Source organism: Lepisosteus platostomus, chromosome 7 (assembly GCF_059453375.1).
Source record: "Lepisosteus platostomus isolate fLepPlt1 chromosome 7, fLepPlt1.hap1, whole genome shotgun sequence".
Classification (NCBI taxonomy): domain Eukaryota; kingdom Metazoa; phylum Chordata; class Actinopteri; order Semionotiformes; family Lepisosteidae; genus Lepisosteus; species Lepisosteus platostomus.
The window spans coordinates 37,877,644-37,894,116 of NC_142617.1; the positions used below are offsets into that span (position 1 = coordinate 37,877,644).

At 42.3% G+C, this 16,473-nt stretch overlaps 1 protein-coding gene across 3 annotated transcripts in view; it reads left to right on the plus strand.

Moving 5' to 3' along the window:
• Positions 1 to 7,522: 7,522 nt before the first annotated feature.
• magi3a (membrane associated guanylate kinase, WW and PDZ domain containing 3a) overlaps positions 7,523 to 16,473 on the plus strand; it is a 158,208-nt gene continuing 149,257 nt past the window's right edge. For 2 of the 3 annotated variants that reach the window (XM_088640164.1, XM_088640165.1), the window contains exons 1-2: positions 7,523 to 7,747; positions 8,232 to 9,795. In XM_088640164.1, the coding sequence (XP_088496290.1) occupies positions 9,489 to 9,795 (307 nt within the window). In that variant the 5' untranslated portion in view covers positions 7,523 to 7,747; positions 8,232 to 9,488. The remainder of the gene's footprint in view (positions 7,748 to 8,231; positions 9,796 to 16,473) is intronic. The other variant, XM_088640163.1, reaches the window with a different exon arrangement.

Sequence of the window (16,473 nt, forward strand, 5' to 3'; positions counted from 1 at the left end):
GTTTTCAGTACATTTGCAATCTGCAACACTGTACTAGGAGGCTGTTATATTTCAAATGCAGAAAAATATTTTTTTCTGGAATAGACGCTTTAATAAAGGAATATAGGCTTTTATTAATGATTTTGGGAAGCTTTGCATTGATCTGATCTTTGTCAGGGAATTTCTTTCTTTTTAACTCATTAAAGTTGTGATTTTCTGTTATAAATGCATTAAGGATCTTGATTCTTTATCTTTGCAGTTGCCATGATTGTTTGCGGTTTGCCCAGCATGCTCCTCCTGTTTAATTAAGGTGTTGCAAGCTCATACAGCCCAGTAAGTGAGAACATGGAAGATAAAGAGGAAAGTGGGAGTAAGGATTTAACATTTATTGATTTTAAGGCAATAATAGCCGTTCTGTGCCAAAGACGTTCTTTTAAATGATTTGGATTACATTGCACTTCCCTGTTACTAATACAGAATAAAGAGTCTGTGCGCCTTGTGTGGCTTCAGTGAGTCATTTGGAGAATCAGAGCAAAGAGCCTACCTCTGCATGCTAATGATAAGTCTATTGACAAATGAATTATTTATATCTCCAGCCAACTTGGCATGACTCTCTCTTCTGAGACCATGCAAGGGCGTTTATTATTTTTGAAAGCTTGAAACCAGCTTAAACAGCCTGCGATTTAAATGATTTATTCTTGTTTAGTTCAGTTGTAATGAGTGTTTCAAGTATTTGCAATGTGCCAATGTATTCCTCAGTATGCTTTACGTGTATTCGAATGCATGTGTGGTGCAAATTAGCACATATTTAGGTAGGTGTTCACAGCTGTTCTTGTGAGGTGACTTGGTTGGGGAAGCATGGATTAACATGGGCCTGATTTTTAGAGCTATGTTGTTCTCGTGAACAGTATTTGGTCAAATGTGGGTGGCAGGAGAAATTTGTCTTGAATTAATTGTTGCAGTTTGAAACAAACACTTTAGAAAAGGTAACGTCCTCCTTTATAGTAGTTTCACAATATTTTCATACTCCGATAGGAAAACATCTTAACATTCCCGTGATCAGTGTAGTTATATGTAATTGTGTGTCGATTTTTGTTTCATTGAAGGCATCTTTGCTTTGAAAGATTTTAAAAATGAAAGCAATTCCACTTTATGTACTGTAGAAGTGTCCATCTCATAAGCCCAGCCTGTACTTGTGGCATTTTAGTCATAATGTGTCAGTATGGCCGAACCTTACAGTTGAGGTATACTGTACTCCACTGTGCTGCCAGTGCAGCAGACCAGTGCTGTGATGGTATTAACATTCTAGTCGTGCACTGCTTAGGAAGACGATGATTAAAATGAGATTATTTTCCAGTCCTCCTGCAATCGAGAGAAATGTGTAAAATCCCCGCAGACTGCCTTGCACATTCATGAACGTACAATAGCAGAGAGTAACCTTTTTATGTGCATTCTTCACATAAATGCACACATACTGAGCACGTGGCTTTTGCAGAAAAAAAACATACTTCAACATTCCCTCATGTCCCTACTTTGCCTAGCCTTTCAGTGCAACATTTTCATTTCTAGCTCATTTTTAAAACGCATCGATGCGTGAAAAGAATCACAAACAGTGAAGCTTCATTTCCTTTTTGATAAATGACACCTGACGTGCAAATACCACTCTCTGCAGGATCCATTATAAATTGATCATAGCTTGATGTGTACGAGGCTTTCATGTTATTACACTTTAATTTCATGCAAGCCTACGTTATTAACACAGTGGAGCTTGTCCAAGTCAGAAAGTAAGGTTTAATTTCAAAGCAGAGGTCTAACATATCTTGTCTGGCATTTAAGGAAGTGAAATACTATGAAGTACAACTGGTTTTGTTAGAATACTGACATCAACTAAACAAACCCTGACGTCTGATTACTAATTTACTCATTCCGATTCTAAAAGGTTCTTTGGTTCACATGGTTTGTTTTGTAAGGCTGTATGCCTTCAACATTCCCTCATGTCCCTACTTTGCTAAGCCTTTCAGTGCAACATTTTCATTTCTAGCTCATTTTTAAAACGCATGCAAGATTCTGTTTGCATAATACATATGGCATGCAACATCCCTCTGTGTGTATGCTTCATTTTAGACATCTGTACTGGCTTTTCTGCATGATTCACTGTAATTTGTGATAATTCAACAGTATTGAAAACTGTCAGCAACTTCTATGCTGTCCTCTGGGCCAATCCCCCAAAAATGTGTATCATATTGTGTTCTTCTATTCAGACTGAACCAGATGGCTTCCTGTCCTTTGACTTTGTAACTCAGGTAACTCAGCCCCTAGATCAGAGAGCTCGAGGCGCAGCCTTTTGCCATTCAGAAGTGAGTGATGGCTGTTTATTCAAGACAGGTTGCAAAGAGGTTTTTTGATCCTGGTTTATTTTTAGAACTTTGGGCCTGTGTGTTTGAGTAAGGAATCATTCCAGGAGCGATCAGTCAGGGAACAGGGATGGCAGTCCAGGGGGAAGAGTCCTGATCTCATCTTGCTGATCGATGAGGAGATGTCACATGTCGTGAGACATCAGTGACAGTGATGAAGACAGGAATAAAATCAAGCCCAGAGGGAACAGGGGCTCTGACAGGAGCTGGTAGCCAAGGGAGATCAATGGGTTTTAAGGCAGAGGTGTAAAATCCTGCAGAGCAATGAGCATCATGTTACCCATTGTCACTGCTGACAGATGTGTCATTGCTACCTTTCAGTAGAGCTGGGCCATGATAGAACTAGAACATCTCGATGCAGAAGTGCTGTCCTGAACCGAAAAAAACAGCACCTGCCTTATTTTAACATGCTGGATTAAAATAATTGAAATAATGCAGCAGGTCTTGAAGAACCCACATCCTTGCAGAATTCAGTTTCTTAAAATGCTGGTTTGGAAAAAACAAAATCGTGCTAAGGAGAAACAATGGATTTAGACAGTCTGTCCGTCAGTGGCAAAGTCCAGCAGGTTTGGTAGGTCTCTTGAAAGAAAGAGGTGGGCCTATCAGTCTACATCAGATGTAACCAACAATCAATATATGACTTGAGCTGTGAATGGACAAGTGATTTGAAATGTGTTGCAGAAGAGAAAGAGAAAAATAGAACTAATTGGAACAAAGTTAAGCATGTGTATTCATGCTTAGGGGGTTGTTTTAGAACTGCTGGACATCAAAGGGATGAGGAAAACAAAGTCCAAAACCTTTGTACATATCTCATACATATAATTAAAAAAAATATTTGTATTATCTGTGCAAGAACCTTGAATGCAAATTGCCTACTTTTTATGTTATCAGATTAATAAAAAATACTGTGTAGTAGAAATGTACCTAATTTTTCTGTTTTTGTTTTGGATCTTTGTCAGGCCTGATCAACAGTTAAGAACTGCTCCAAAAATTGGCTTTCGGAATTGCAATACTTGTAATCTGGATAAATAGAACACAGCAGTGACATTTTCTGATACAGACCGAAAATGATCCAGATTACAGTGAACAGAAACATAAAGTCTATGACTGGTTTACTTTTATCAAGATTATAAGGTGTGCTAAAAGCACCCCTGATCGTCATTCTACCTGAGCTCCCGATGATTTAATCCCACCAGTTATTGGTCTTAATTACAATTGTTTTTACGTGCTTATTGTGAAGTGTGATTTCCCTGTAAGACCTGCTGGGCCATGGTTTTTCACCTCTTCAAATTACCACTTTCGAAAGACTTAGAACAACAATGTTGTGACCAGTTAAAGTGATTTGATACCTTAAGTACCTTGGAAATGAATGCATTTGAATTAACACCCGAACACACTTCAGTCTTCAAGCACTACTTAATTGAATATGTAATGTGCTTAATTGATCAGTAATTACATGTGTTTGAAGTCTGTAGAGCACTGCTTTGGTGGGCTGAGGCTCTTTCGACTTTCCTTTCGATTGTCTTTTGACTTGTGCCCTTAATCTCCTGACGTGTTAAGTGGACCAATTTATTGCTCTACTCCCAAACTAGCTAGATGGGCTGAACGGCATCCTTTCTCTTGTAACCTTTCTTGTGTGTTTGTGTTATGCAGGACGGGTTATATAAGAGATGACAATGGCTTGACTGGTGCTCTCTAGGACTGTAAGTAAGGAACGTGGTCTAGATCTCTGAAGGTGGGATCCATGCAGGATTGGGTAGGTAGTTTTCAATTAGTAATTGATAGAGACCTAATAAAACAAGCGATTGGACTTTGTATGCAAATAATGTCTTCAATGAAGCAATTAAGATCTGTGGTGGAATGAAAACCAGAATGCTCTTAGGTTCTTCAGGACTACAGCTGCCTATTCAGTCCTTCAGGTACAGTGCTTTTCGATTAGCAGCTGACAACTTCAATTCAATAATGAGATCAGTGGCCTTTGAGAACTGGTCAAGATGAGAGAAAGAAAGTATACCAGGCTTGGCCAGTTGTGTTCCCTGTGACACCAAAAGCCTTCACTCTTCTTTTCGTTCCAGCTTGATCTCGGTGACTTAATTGGATATTTAACTGAACTACTCATTTGTGTAATTACATGTTTTTCATTGTTCTCAAGTTGTTGTGGTTAGAGATTTCAAGGCACCCTTCATATTTTAATCTAGCCTGGAATCTACACCTTCTTAGTAGCAGGAATGTATAATTAAGCTAACGATCATAGCAATGAAGAATTTTGTTAAATTACTGAGAGATCGGCGGCAGTAAAAAGTAATAGACAGCCCCCAACGAAGACTGGGAAGGTCTGGTGGTATCCCAAATGTCCAAGACATTGTCATTTTTCTAGAACTGAGATTCCTTTAACACAAGCCAAGCATATTCAGTGGAATATGTGCTCCGAGTGACTTCTTTTTACATTTGGGTGAAAACATTGCAGTCACAGTCCTGTCACATTTGTAAGTCCAGCAAATCCCATTGAACCACAAATTGAAGAAAAGTCCTCTCCAACGTGACAAGAAGACATTAAGGCTGAGACTAATTAAAATATCAATTAACCTTTTCAGATTAGGTCCAGTGTTAGCTGGCAGGGATACAAACCTCGTGATCACCAGCTATTGAACCAGGACTGAGTGCAGAGGTAGAAAAAGCTGACTGAATAAATGCATTCAATTTTAGCAATGTCATTGATTCCATTTAACAGTCCTAAATGGGGATCAGGTTTGATCTGAATGAGCTTCGGAAAAGAAATCAGCTTCACCTTCAGCCTCCTGGCACACATTAAGGCTTGATGCTGTAACTTTAGTGTCTTTTTAATTTATAGGACCGTGCAGTTTGACTTTTTTTTTCTTGACTTTTTTTTTTTGATTCTGGTTGGTTCTGCCATGCAAATTTTCAGTCAAATGCTAAGCTGCAGGTAATTCAAATTGCTCATGTAGTATAGCTTTGACTGACTAATCTGAGAGGTTCGAAGCACAGCCATTGGAAATTTGCCCTGTAATAAAGCGGTGATATTCTTTTTATAATAATAATAATTGCTTACACTTATATAGCGCTTTTCTGGACACTCCACTCAAAGCGCTTTACAGGTAATGGGGACTCCCCTCCACCTGGATGATGCGACGGCAGCCATAGTGCGCCAGAACGCTCACCACACACCAGCTATCAGTGGGGAGGAGAGCAGAGTAATGTAACCAATTCATAGACGGGGGATTATTAGGAGGCCATGATTGGTAAGGGCCAATTGGAAATTTGGCCAGGAGACCAGGGTTACACTCCTACTCTTTTCGAGAAACACCCTGGGATTTTTAATGACCACAGAGATTCAGGACCTCGGTTTTTACATCTCATCCGAAGGACGGCACCTGTTTACAGTATAATGTCCCCGTCACTATACTGGGGTATTAGGACCCACATGGACCGCAGGGTGAGCGCCCCCTGCTGGCCCCACTAACACCTCTTCCAGCAGCAACCTTAGTTTTTCCCAGGAGGTCTCCCATCCAGGTACTGACCAGGCTCACACCTGCTTAGCTTCAGTGGGTTGCCAGTTGTGATTTGCAGGGTGATATGGCTGCTGGCTTTTTGTATAGTTATTTTGCTGTTTTACATTTTTTTTACTCCAGCATCCAATCCTTATTACAAGGGGGCTATAAGCCTGACAGGATACCTGATATGGACAAAGCCACCCATTCTTGCATTTTCTTCTTCCAGGCAGGGGTCGTGGGGGAGCCAGAGCCTATCTGGGCAAGCGACAGGCACAAGGCGGGAGGAACTGACAAAGCCAACGAAGAGAATATCATCCAAAACTGGTGCATTTTGATCATGTTTTCTAGCCCGCTACATATTATTTTCTACAAATGAACGGTACAATGTGTGGAAAAAGGAAAGTCCTCGACTCCGTCACAAGCCTTTTGACTTCCCTCTGCCTTTAGCTGTCTGTATGTAGATCAAATTAATCAGTTTTGGACTTTTGTCACTTGGCCCTTGAGCTGGATTTCGTCCTAGCTCTTTGACAGTGTGCGACTGTGATGCCTAATGGGGCAGAACACCATGCGGCAGAGGGCTTAATGGACAATGGCACTGGGACATGCTAACACGCTCCACCACTCTGATCCCCGCTGCCAGAGCTCAGGTGGACAGTGGAGGAGCTGTTGGCTTCCTGTGTCCTCCGTCTCGGGTTCAGGGTTCAGGTCAGAGGCCTTATGTTTTTTTAAAGATATGGGGAATCTGGTGCTACAGACATGCCTGAATGAGTAGACAGCGGGACAACTGGGTGTATGAATGGATATATACAGTAGGTAATCAGAAGGTAAGAAAGACTTAGAATGATATATAAAAAAATGAATTGACACAAGATTTACACCAAATTAAATTCAAAATAAGTAACACAACAGGTTGAAGACTACAATAGCTGCAGTGGACCAGGGCCATCCAGTCTTGGCATTAGCGTTATATAAACTGGCAGTGCTCCTCTCCATATGTGTAATGTCCAGAAAAGAGCGTCACCACATGATAGAGGCTTGTGTACCCAGCTGTGTAGGACTGCTGTATTGCGGCTGCTGTTAATCCAAAGAGCTAAAATCGTAATCAAGTTAAGTATTTGTATATTTTAATTTTTGCAGTAATGCTGTGCATTGTTTGAAAGATGGATATTATGATGATGTCGACCTTGAGTAATATAATGACAAATGTCCTTCGTACTTCGTGAAGTGTTAGAGGTTATGAACATCAGGCTGCCATTGCCGTTCCTCACCACAAGATGGCAGGCTCGAGACACTACGAGACCTTCGCATTAGCAGATAACACATTTACATTATGTCCATTTCCCCGCCTGTAAGCTGTACTGATTATAAAAAATATATTTCGAAAACAGGAATTTGAGGCATTTGCATTGCTGTTATGAATTATGTTGAGTTTTCTTTGTCGAAAACTGGGGTTATACGTGTTTTTGAAATACGCAGTGCTAGCAATAGCGTAAGCGTCCAGTTAGGTATGTACTGATGAGGTCAACGCAAATTCTCTTGTTGAAATAATGGGACGCTTCGGGGCGCACAGTACAGGACTTCCTTACGTATCCTGATGCGGGACTAAGGCAACAGTGTTAGTATTGCTGTCTAACAGTGTGTTGTAACTGAATAACAAGGACTCCGCTGAGAGTCGGTGGAATTGCGGACAACAGCGCATTTATTAAACGTGGTAGGTGTCTGGAAGACGATCTTCCTCCTGCGGTTTATTACAAAAAAGCACTGAAAAGCCTCCGGTTCTTGGCTCGCCATTCACCTGTGGTGCAGAACATCGTATTTCTTCTGCTGTCCTGTCTTCTCAAGGTGCGATCTTTTAACGTTTTGCTAACTTAAACCTATACTGTGTAGTCGAGTAGAATTTTTGAAAAGTGTTGCGTGGGGTGAGAGAGAACACAGTAACCTAGTCGCTGCGAAGTGTCCTTTTTATTTTAGGGGAAAGGTAAGGACTGACAGGTAACGCGGATTTTACAAATATTAGTACCGGAGTAGTATTAACAAGTGAGGCAATTTCTGGAACATTAGCAAATTATCGCAGTGACCAGTGACCAAACATTTGCTCAAATTCCCCTGCCGGTGAATCTCATTTTGACGTTGTACCAGACTGATCTCCTCTTAAAAAGAGTCTGGATAGAAATGTGTGCAGGGTGATAGAGGGAACACGATACGGTCCTTGTACTCGGTGAGCAGCACCGTGTTCGCCTGTGATGAGCATGATAATAATAGCATGAGGATCGAAGTGCACGGTCGGCACTCAAAGGGTTAGCCGTGCTATCTCTCTGTGTTACAGGGTAACAACTCGGAAGACCCGCCCAGCTGTTTTTAGCATTGGCTGGCCCCCAGTGTTTTTACTCCCCATCCTTCTCCCCGATTGGTTCGAGACAACAGCAGTCAACCGCGCCTTGCCCACCCCCCCCACCCCAGCACTACTAACAAGGTGAAAATGACTAAAAAAGTTCTGGAATCATTTCCCACTCCGGGCTCGTGGGAGGGAGGTTGCCGGCGCTGTGACTGAGCTAGCGAACCCGAAGCCGCTTGCTGGAAGAGGCAGATGCGCGGCGGTGCGGTCGCCACGGTGGAAAGAGCTCAGCAGGATTGTGGGACAGATTGAGAACAATCCTCCGGAAAAAAACACACACACGGGCATTCCGAGTATTACACACAACAGCACTGCCTGCGCCGGCCGTGCCCATTTCACAGGAATGCGGCTGCTGCCAAGTTAAAAACGAACAGGTGCGTTGGACGCGAGTGACGGAAGGTTTGTTGTAGACGCGGGGCAATAATAACGTGAAGCTCAGTTTGAAGTTGGAAGTGTTTTCTTTCCTATGTCCCTGCTACTCCTCCAGCTGATATAGTTTGCAGGTGCTTTTGGAATTCCGGCGAAACTGTTGAAGAAATTGCGTGGACTTGGCGTAGTGACAGCAGTCCGATTCATTAATCAGATCGTTTGATCAGGTTGAGGCCAGTGACTACATTGTAAACAGCGACAAGAAACTGAGCCGATCGATTGTTAATTCCTTCTTTGGATAGGACATTTGCTCATTGGAGTACAGAAATCAGCTATTTGCATTTATTCATAGTTTTTTTTATGTCTAAGAATATATACACAACGCCGTGAGAAGCATCGCTGGAGATCAATATAGACAGGATCGGACATGCACGACTGATTGAAAATAATGATCTTCTGGCAGCATAATATTATTTTAATTTGTTTCATTGCAATTTGAAATTTTAAATGGGAAGGCTAGATTATTTACGTGCTGCTTCAGCGAGCCACAAGCTTGAATGATAGCATTTTATTAACAATGAGTGACGGTCGGCGCACAGATGATTATCCGTAGCTAAAATTATATAAATAAAATAAATATTAAAATCTTCACTATTGGAGGAATGGAATTAAGAGACAACAGGAGGCTTACTTCGTTTCGCATTCAACATAATGCAATTCTAATCTTTTGTTTAAGCGTGTCGTAGGAAACTAGAAAATCAAGTAAACAAACAAAACGCGACTTTGCTTTTTGAAGCTTTTAACGGGGAGTAAAACAACATGTCCAAAACATTGAGGAAGAAGAAACACTGGTCCAGCAAAGTTCAGGAGTGCGCGGTGTCCTGGGGCAGCGCCGGTGAGTTCAGCTCGGTGGTGGAGATCCTGGGGGGAGCGGAGCTCGGCGAGTTCCCCCACCTGGGCCAGGTGAAGCTGGAGGCGGTTGTCTGTCACTCCGGGAAGCTGCCGAGCCCCGGGGACGTGCTGCTGGAGGTGAACGGAACCCCGGTGAGCGGACTCACGAACAGGGACACGCTTGCAGTTATCCGCCACTTTCGGGAGCCGATTCGTCTGAAGACCGTCAAGCCAGGTGAGTTTTTATCACTAAGTGAACTGTGCGCATTGTTTTACGCTTCTTCAATAAATCAAATATACTTGTCCTTTTGTCAGTGCGAGTGATTAATCGTTTCCCTATCATAACCCAGTTTTATTCCCTTTATGGTTATGCTCATTATTAGGTTTTATTTGGATTTTTGAAACCAACAGCACGGTCTAGTTGTATTAATTATAGTCTGCATTTGGAAACTTGTGCTAATTTCATGCTCTGTGGTTAAGATATTGCATGGAACTCGCTCTGAGTGTTTTGCCTTTTCTGTCTCAAGTTGATCCTGTACCGAGTTGTTGCCATGAGGGCCTGTTGACCGAACGGCTATGCAACAGAGTGGAAAATGTAATAATACGGACTTTGCTACAGCCAAGTCAGGGGTCAGTGGCCGTTCTTCTCCGGTGTCGCAAGGCCAGCCTGCGCTGGACGCAGTCCTGTTTAATTGGGCTGAGATTCAGGACAGGGTTTTAGTTAATATTGTGAACACCCCTCAGACTCGCACTGCGTCTCCGTGCGGTTATCGAAAAGCCCTAGCTCTCTCTAAAAACCCCCTCACGTACAGTATTATTAAAAACCGGCTACTAGTACTAGCGCAAAAGGATACATTCGACAACTGTATGCTGGTATATATTTTAGTATTTACCCCGCTTACTGATGATACCTTTAAGATTTGTGGCACGTAACCCGTTTTAAATATACTTTCAGTTCAGTGCTAAATGTAATTCGTGCTCAGTATTTCATAGTAGGACACATTTTAAAGAGGGAAAAATGCTTGTATATGGATGCTATATCCTATATCTCAACTGCAGACCCGCATCTCTCTTCGTTCTGAGTTGTGGCACTGACAGCCACTTTATTAAGAATTGGACACTATTTACAATAGAAATGTGTGGGAGGATCTTGGCTAAGATCACTTCAGAACCCTGGGACTGCAGGCCAATTCCCAAGGCTTAATGGCTCACATTTAAATAAAATAAATGGAATGTCAGGCATTACTGTGAGCTTCATCGGTCACACCTGAGACCCTAGCCTGCAGGATGAGCTAAACGAAGATCAGGTGTTGCTAATTAAGCTCCTACCAGAGCCTTCCTTGGCTGGCAGTTCTGGACTCTGATGTACCAGCTCTGGAAGTTTCTATTCTGCCCAGCTTTTAAAAATGGGGCTGTGGATGAAGTTAATGGTGTTGTTGTAATTTTACGACATGAGAGGTCGTTGGGCAAGCAGCCTTGAGCATCGTGGTCTTTTTAAAGTTGTTTGTGGAGCCAGCAAGACACTTATTCAGATTCTCCTGCTGGCTGACTGTGTTGGCTTGTCATTGAAGGAGAATAAGGTGAGTCCCCTCTACTTAGGTTGCATATGACAATTCATAACCTTGTCTTATGAATGGGAGTAGCACACATGGACGGATCCAGTCCTGCAGGTTTTGCAGGTACTTTATAATTAGGTTAAGTGGTAAATAAAGATCTGTTTTTAGAGGTCCTAAAGTTCAGTGAAATAGTTAGGATCAGAGGCCGGATGATAAAAATAGGAAGCTGGAGCTCTTTAGCACTAGAGACGCCTGTGGCTAAATCTAGTGACAGAATTGAGATAAAACACCAATAAAAAAATTGAGATAAAACACAAAAACCTGCACCGACTGCTTATCTTTTGGTCTGCTGTAGGTAGTCGTGTGGTTTTTGCATAAGCATGGACTTTCTGTGGGAGAATTCTATTTTGGAAGGTGATCATTTTAATGAAGCCAGGATCTATGAATATGCTCTTGGTTTCATTTATCTCCATTTTTAATGTTTGTGAGCTTTGAGGTTTGCCACGGACTCAGGTTTGATTAATGCGCATTGCTGTTCACAGAAACCTCAGCACGCCTAAATGAGATTAATAAATCAGCCCCAAGTTTGCCATTTGTATGACTTTATTAATCCCATGTCGATTTGGAGAGCGTGCTTGAAAATGTGTAGGGCTGGACAGGATTTGCTGTGTATCTGTCCAAGAGTGCAGAACATTGTAGTTTTTGGTTTTAATTAATCTTGGGTTGTTATTAGCAGAGTTTAGGGAGCTGTAGAACACTGTATTGCACTGCAGAAGGGCACTGTAGTGTAACACTGTACGTGAACACACCTACCGACAGAAGCGTGCCTTGGATTTAAAGAATTGAAAAGTGGTTATTGGCAGACAATTTAAACCTGGCACACTTTGTGCAGAGATTGCAACTGGTGGAGTTCTTTTGTTGAAATGTTTTGTGTGTTGCTTAGGAGTTTCTTCATGTGGTCTATGTCATTGTCACATGTTGCTGTTAGAGACACACACCCCTGAGCCCCTCACAGTCCTCTCTGTCAGAGAAGCAAGGTGGTGAATTTAAATGGCAGCTTTAGAAGAGGATTTCCTTTTTCAGTCATTTATACCATGTTCATATGCCCTTATCGATCGATGACAGGAAACAAAATACACCTGTGGTGTGCTGCAGCCTTGGAGGGCAGCACTGTGGTGCATTGGGTAGCATTGCAGTGCTGGGACCTTGGTTTCAAAACCTCAGGCACCATCTGTGTGGAGTCTGTATGTTCATGTTCATGCAGGTGTCCTCCAGGTATTCCAGTTTCCTCCAACAGTCCAGAAACATGCTGGTAGGTTTATCCTGGCAAAACTGACCCTTGATGTGAGTGTGTACACTTCTGTGTTTGTCTGTGTATCTGCCTTGCGATGTCTGGGTTTATCTCGCCTTGCGCCTTTTGCTTGCTGGGATAGACACCAGCTCCCTCTCAACCTGGAATTGGAAGAAGTGGTGGGAAATTGGATAAGTGGATACAGTCTTGGGGAAAAAAATGCTCATCAATATGAAATTCAGACGTCGATGTGAGAATAAAATGTAGATTGCAAGCAATTCACAATATGCTGTAGCCAGTCTGCAGTCTGCTGAATTCCAGAGTTTCTCTTGCTAGGGTCGTAATGTTACCTAGATGTCTGCTCAGTTTTGTAAAGGGTAGGTGTGGCGAATGAGGTACGCAGTTAAAATTGTTTGAGAGAAAGTTCTGGTCTTTCCAGGTATGTTTATATCTTTTAGGATCAGAAAATGGGAGTAAGAGAAGACAGCAGGTGGGGGAACTCACACGCCTTCTGAGCTCTGAAAGACACCTCTTCTTACCCAAGTCAAACAGTGTAGAAGTGATTGTACTTCACTTTTGTTTAATGCAGCGAGTGCATGGTGCTTTAATATTTAGCAAAAAATGAAAAAGTTCCCAATCTAAAGTGCCAGTGAGTTGCTGGCTTTAGATCGTAGGGGAAAAATGCAATTTCACTAATACTCATTTTGTGGCTGAAAGTATTTTTCAGCTGTTGTCTCTCATTGACAACATTGTATTGTCATTAAAATGCTATCTACACTGGTGCCAAAAGTCCATAGAATATGTTCTCATTGACTGAGTGGCTCTTGGTCATGGAAGAACATCTGTCCTCTTTAACTCATTTAATTTTAGCAGCACAATGAATCTTGCCTGCGCTAGTATTTAATTGCACCTGTGAATACATTTTTCAAACCCAGTTGTTAATGTGGAAGTCAATGAGTCAGTGCTTTTAAGAGGTTTAATGTGAAGATCTTCTGATCAGCAGTGGAGACGGCTGGACTGTGAATGTCGCACGTTTATTTTTTAAATGAAAATAAAGTTTATGGCAACAATGTGTACAATTCTTACAAAGGGTACCACTCTAACATAAAATGTTTACAATTAAAAGGTCTTAAAAATGATTGTCAATGGATTGTCAATTATCAATGGATCCATGTGGCAAGTGGTCATTAAGGCTGGATTTGTCCAGCGAAGTCCCTCTATGCCTCCCTGATGTGACCACTTGCAGTTGCCCATTGCATGTTTTTAAAACCTGTCCTGGCTCCGAAACTGCACTAGTCCAGTCCGCAGGAGTGCAAATGGACAGATTCGACTTCAGTCCCTGTACAGGGCCCACAGTCCTTTCTTGCACCCCTTCGTGATGGGGAAACCCTACTTGACGACACCATGCTTCGTTCTTCCTCTGCGGGTCGCAAGAATCCTCTCCACCAGCTCCCTTCTCCTCCTCTCTCCCATTTATAGTGTCACAATAGTCAGTTCAATAACCGAAAGCCAGGTGAGGTTGACCCCTCCCTTCAAAGCTGTTCAGATATTCATTTCTGTTGCAGGCACAGGGATGGACTAATCAAAGGGCTATGTTTCTGGCCCTGGTCTGTTGATGTATAACATCATAGGATTGAAGGCAGGGAGGCTTGTGTGAAAGGTGAGGTTTGTTTTTTTGTTTTGAATTGACGCAGCAGTCGGGTCTTCGTATTCTGAAGTGGTGTCAAGGGATTTGGAAAATTTAACGTAAGCTCTTCAAAACCACGTTACTGAAAAGTGCTGCGAGTTCCTGGATGGAGTTCCCAGTTGTTCAGACTTGTTGATGTAAGTATGTTAACCTCAACCTCGAACTTCTACAACTGGTAGCTGCTGCCATAAGCCCTAATGTCCATGCCAGTCAAGAATGTGATGGCCAGAGCTGACCTCTGACCTCAGTCAGCCTGCCAAAAATAAATCTGCGATCTGGGCTTGTCGGCCATCTCATGCACAGCTCTGAGGCTTAGCATCTTTAATACATTTACACAGCAGTTGATCAAGAGGAGAGCTGAAAGTACAGCTTTGTTAAATTCCACAGCAAAAGCAAACCCTGTAATTATTTGTGAAAAATTCCTTTGAAACAAGGTTTTTTTGAGGTGAATTCTCATTATTTCCTTTAAAATCTTCCTGACAATCTGCAAAAGAGAGCTTTACAGGAGACCTCGATATTTTCCCAATGTGTATTACTTTTACCGCTATATTCTTGTACATCAAGAATAAATTATAACTACAAAAATACAATTATTGTCTTGATAGAAACTCTTTTATGCAGCAGACACACTAAGATTTTAGTGAAGTGTATGAAAATTCTTCCTGATTAACATTTGCTATTATACAGGTTTGATCAACACTGAGCGTGCTTTGAAGTCCACAAGCTAGAGGAATGTGTGCCCACCTCTGGAAGTTATACATGCTGTACATCTGAAAAACGCAGATGTCGCACCAAGCAGAATTCCGTGGGATTCTGATTCTGTCCCATTCCTCCTGTAGAGCCTGGAGAAGCACTTATCTATTCACTGGTCTCTACACATCCTTTTGCCAGTGTTCAGTCAGGCTCCGGTCTGGCAAGTAGGGAATTCATGGCATAATTAGGTTCTTATTTGGCAAGATGGCTACAAGAGCAGCACAAAGAAGGGGGGTGTCCCTCTGAAATGGTGTGAGGCCCCAGATCTTTATCAATGCAGTGACCCGAAGATAGGTTGCCATTAATCACTGCAAGTGGAGTAGCAACTGTAGTATTCTTAAACGACAAGCCACTCCTGCACAGACCATCCTACTAGGACCTCCCCATCGATTGGTACACAACAATTAGTGGATCACACCACACTTTTCTGATGTCCATCAGGGAGGTCTTCACGAGATGTTTATGAAGTTCTAAAGATGTCTGATTGCATGAGGGCATTTGTTCTTCTGAGGAGCGGGGCACCTTAGTTCCTTTCTCAGTTTCTTCATATCCGCCAAGTTAAATCACCTTATCTCCTGTGCTCAATAAACTCTTTTGCTAAGGCGGCGATTATGCCGCCTTAGCAAAATTATTATTTTTAATAATAATTTTTATTAGCCAAACTGCCCCACCACATTACCTGCCTCATCACAACTTTGCAACACATTCTTAGATTTCTTTAGTTCTAAGATTGACAACATCCGGCATCACATTCTCTCCACTACGGATATAATTTCCACACCTCCTCCCTCCTCATCCAAATTCTCTGGTTCCCGTCTCTCCAGCTTCTCTCTTCTTGACTCAGCATCCCTAAACAAACTAGTTACGCGCATGAAACCCACCACATCTATTTTAGATCCCATTCCCACCACTTTATTCCAGTCCTGTTTCTCTTCTCTCTGTCCCATTGTCCTCAATATAATACATGAATCCTTGAGCACCGGCATTGTACCAACGGTCCTCAAAACTGCTGCTATTACCCCAGTGCCAAAGAAGCCTAACATGGCTCTCGACAATCTTAACAACTTTCGCCCCATCTCCAACTTACCCTTTCTCTCTAAAATTCTAGAACGTGCTGTCACACTTCAGTTACATAACCACCTCATGACAAACAACCTTTTCGAACCCCTCCAATCTGGCTTCCGTCAACTTCACAGCACAGAAACCGCCCTAGTCAAAGTCACCAACGATCTCCTAATAGCTTCTGATTCTGGTTCTCTTTCCATACTCATCCTTCTTGATCTCAGTGCTGCCTTTGACACTGTTGACCATAACATCTTGCTTTCTCGTCTCGAGACTGTGTTTGGAGTCTCTGACACTGCCCTCAAATGGTTTAAGTCTTACCTCACTGATCGCTGTCACTTTGTCTCTCTCAATGGGTACAGGTCTGAAATTGGTCTTGTCAAGTCTGGTGTCCCTCAGGGCTCAATACTGGGCCCCTTGCTCTTCAGCATTTACATGTTCCCACTTGGTCAGCTTTTAAGATCACATGGCCTCAGCTTTCATTTTTACGCTGACGATACTCAAATATACATCCATACCAAACCCGACACTGATGTGGCTGTCTCTATTCTATCTAATTGCATC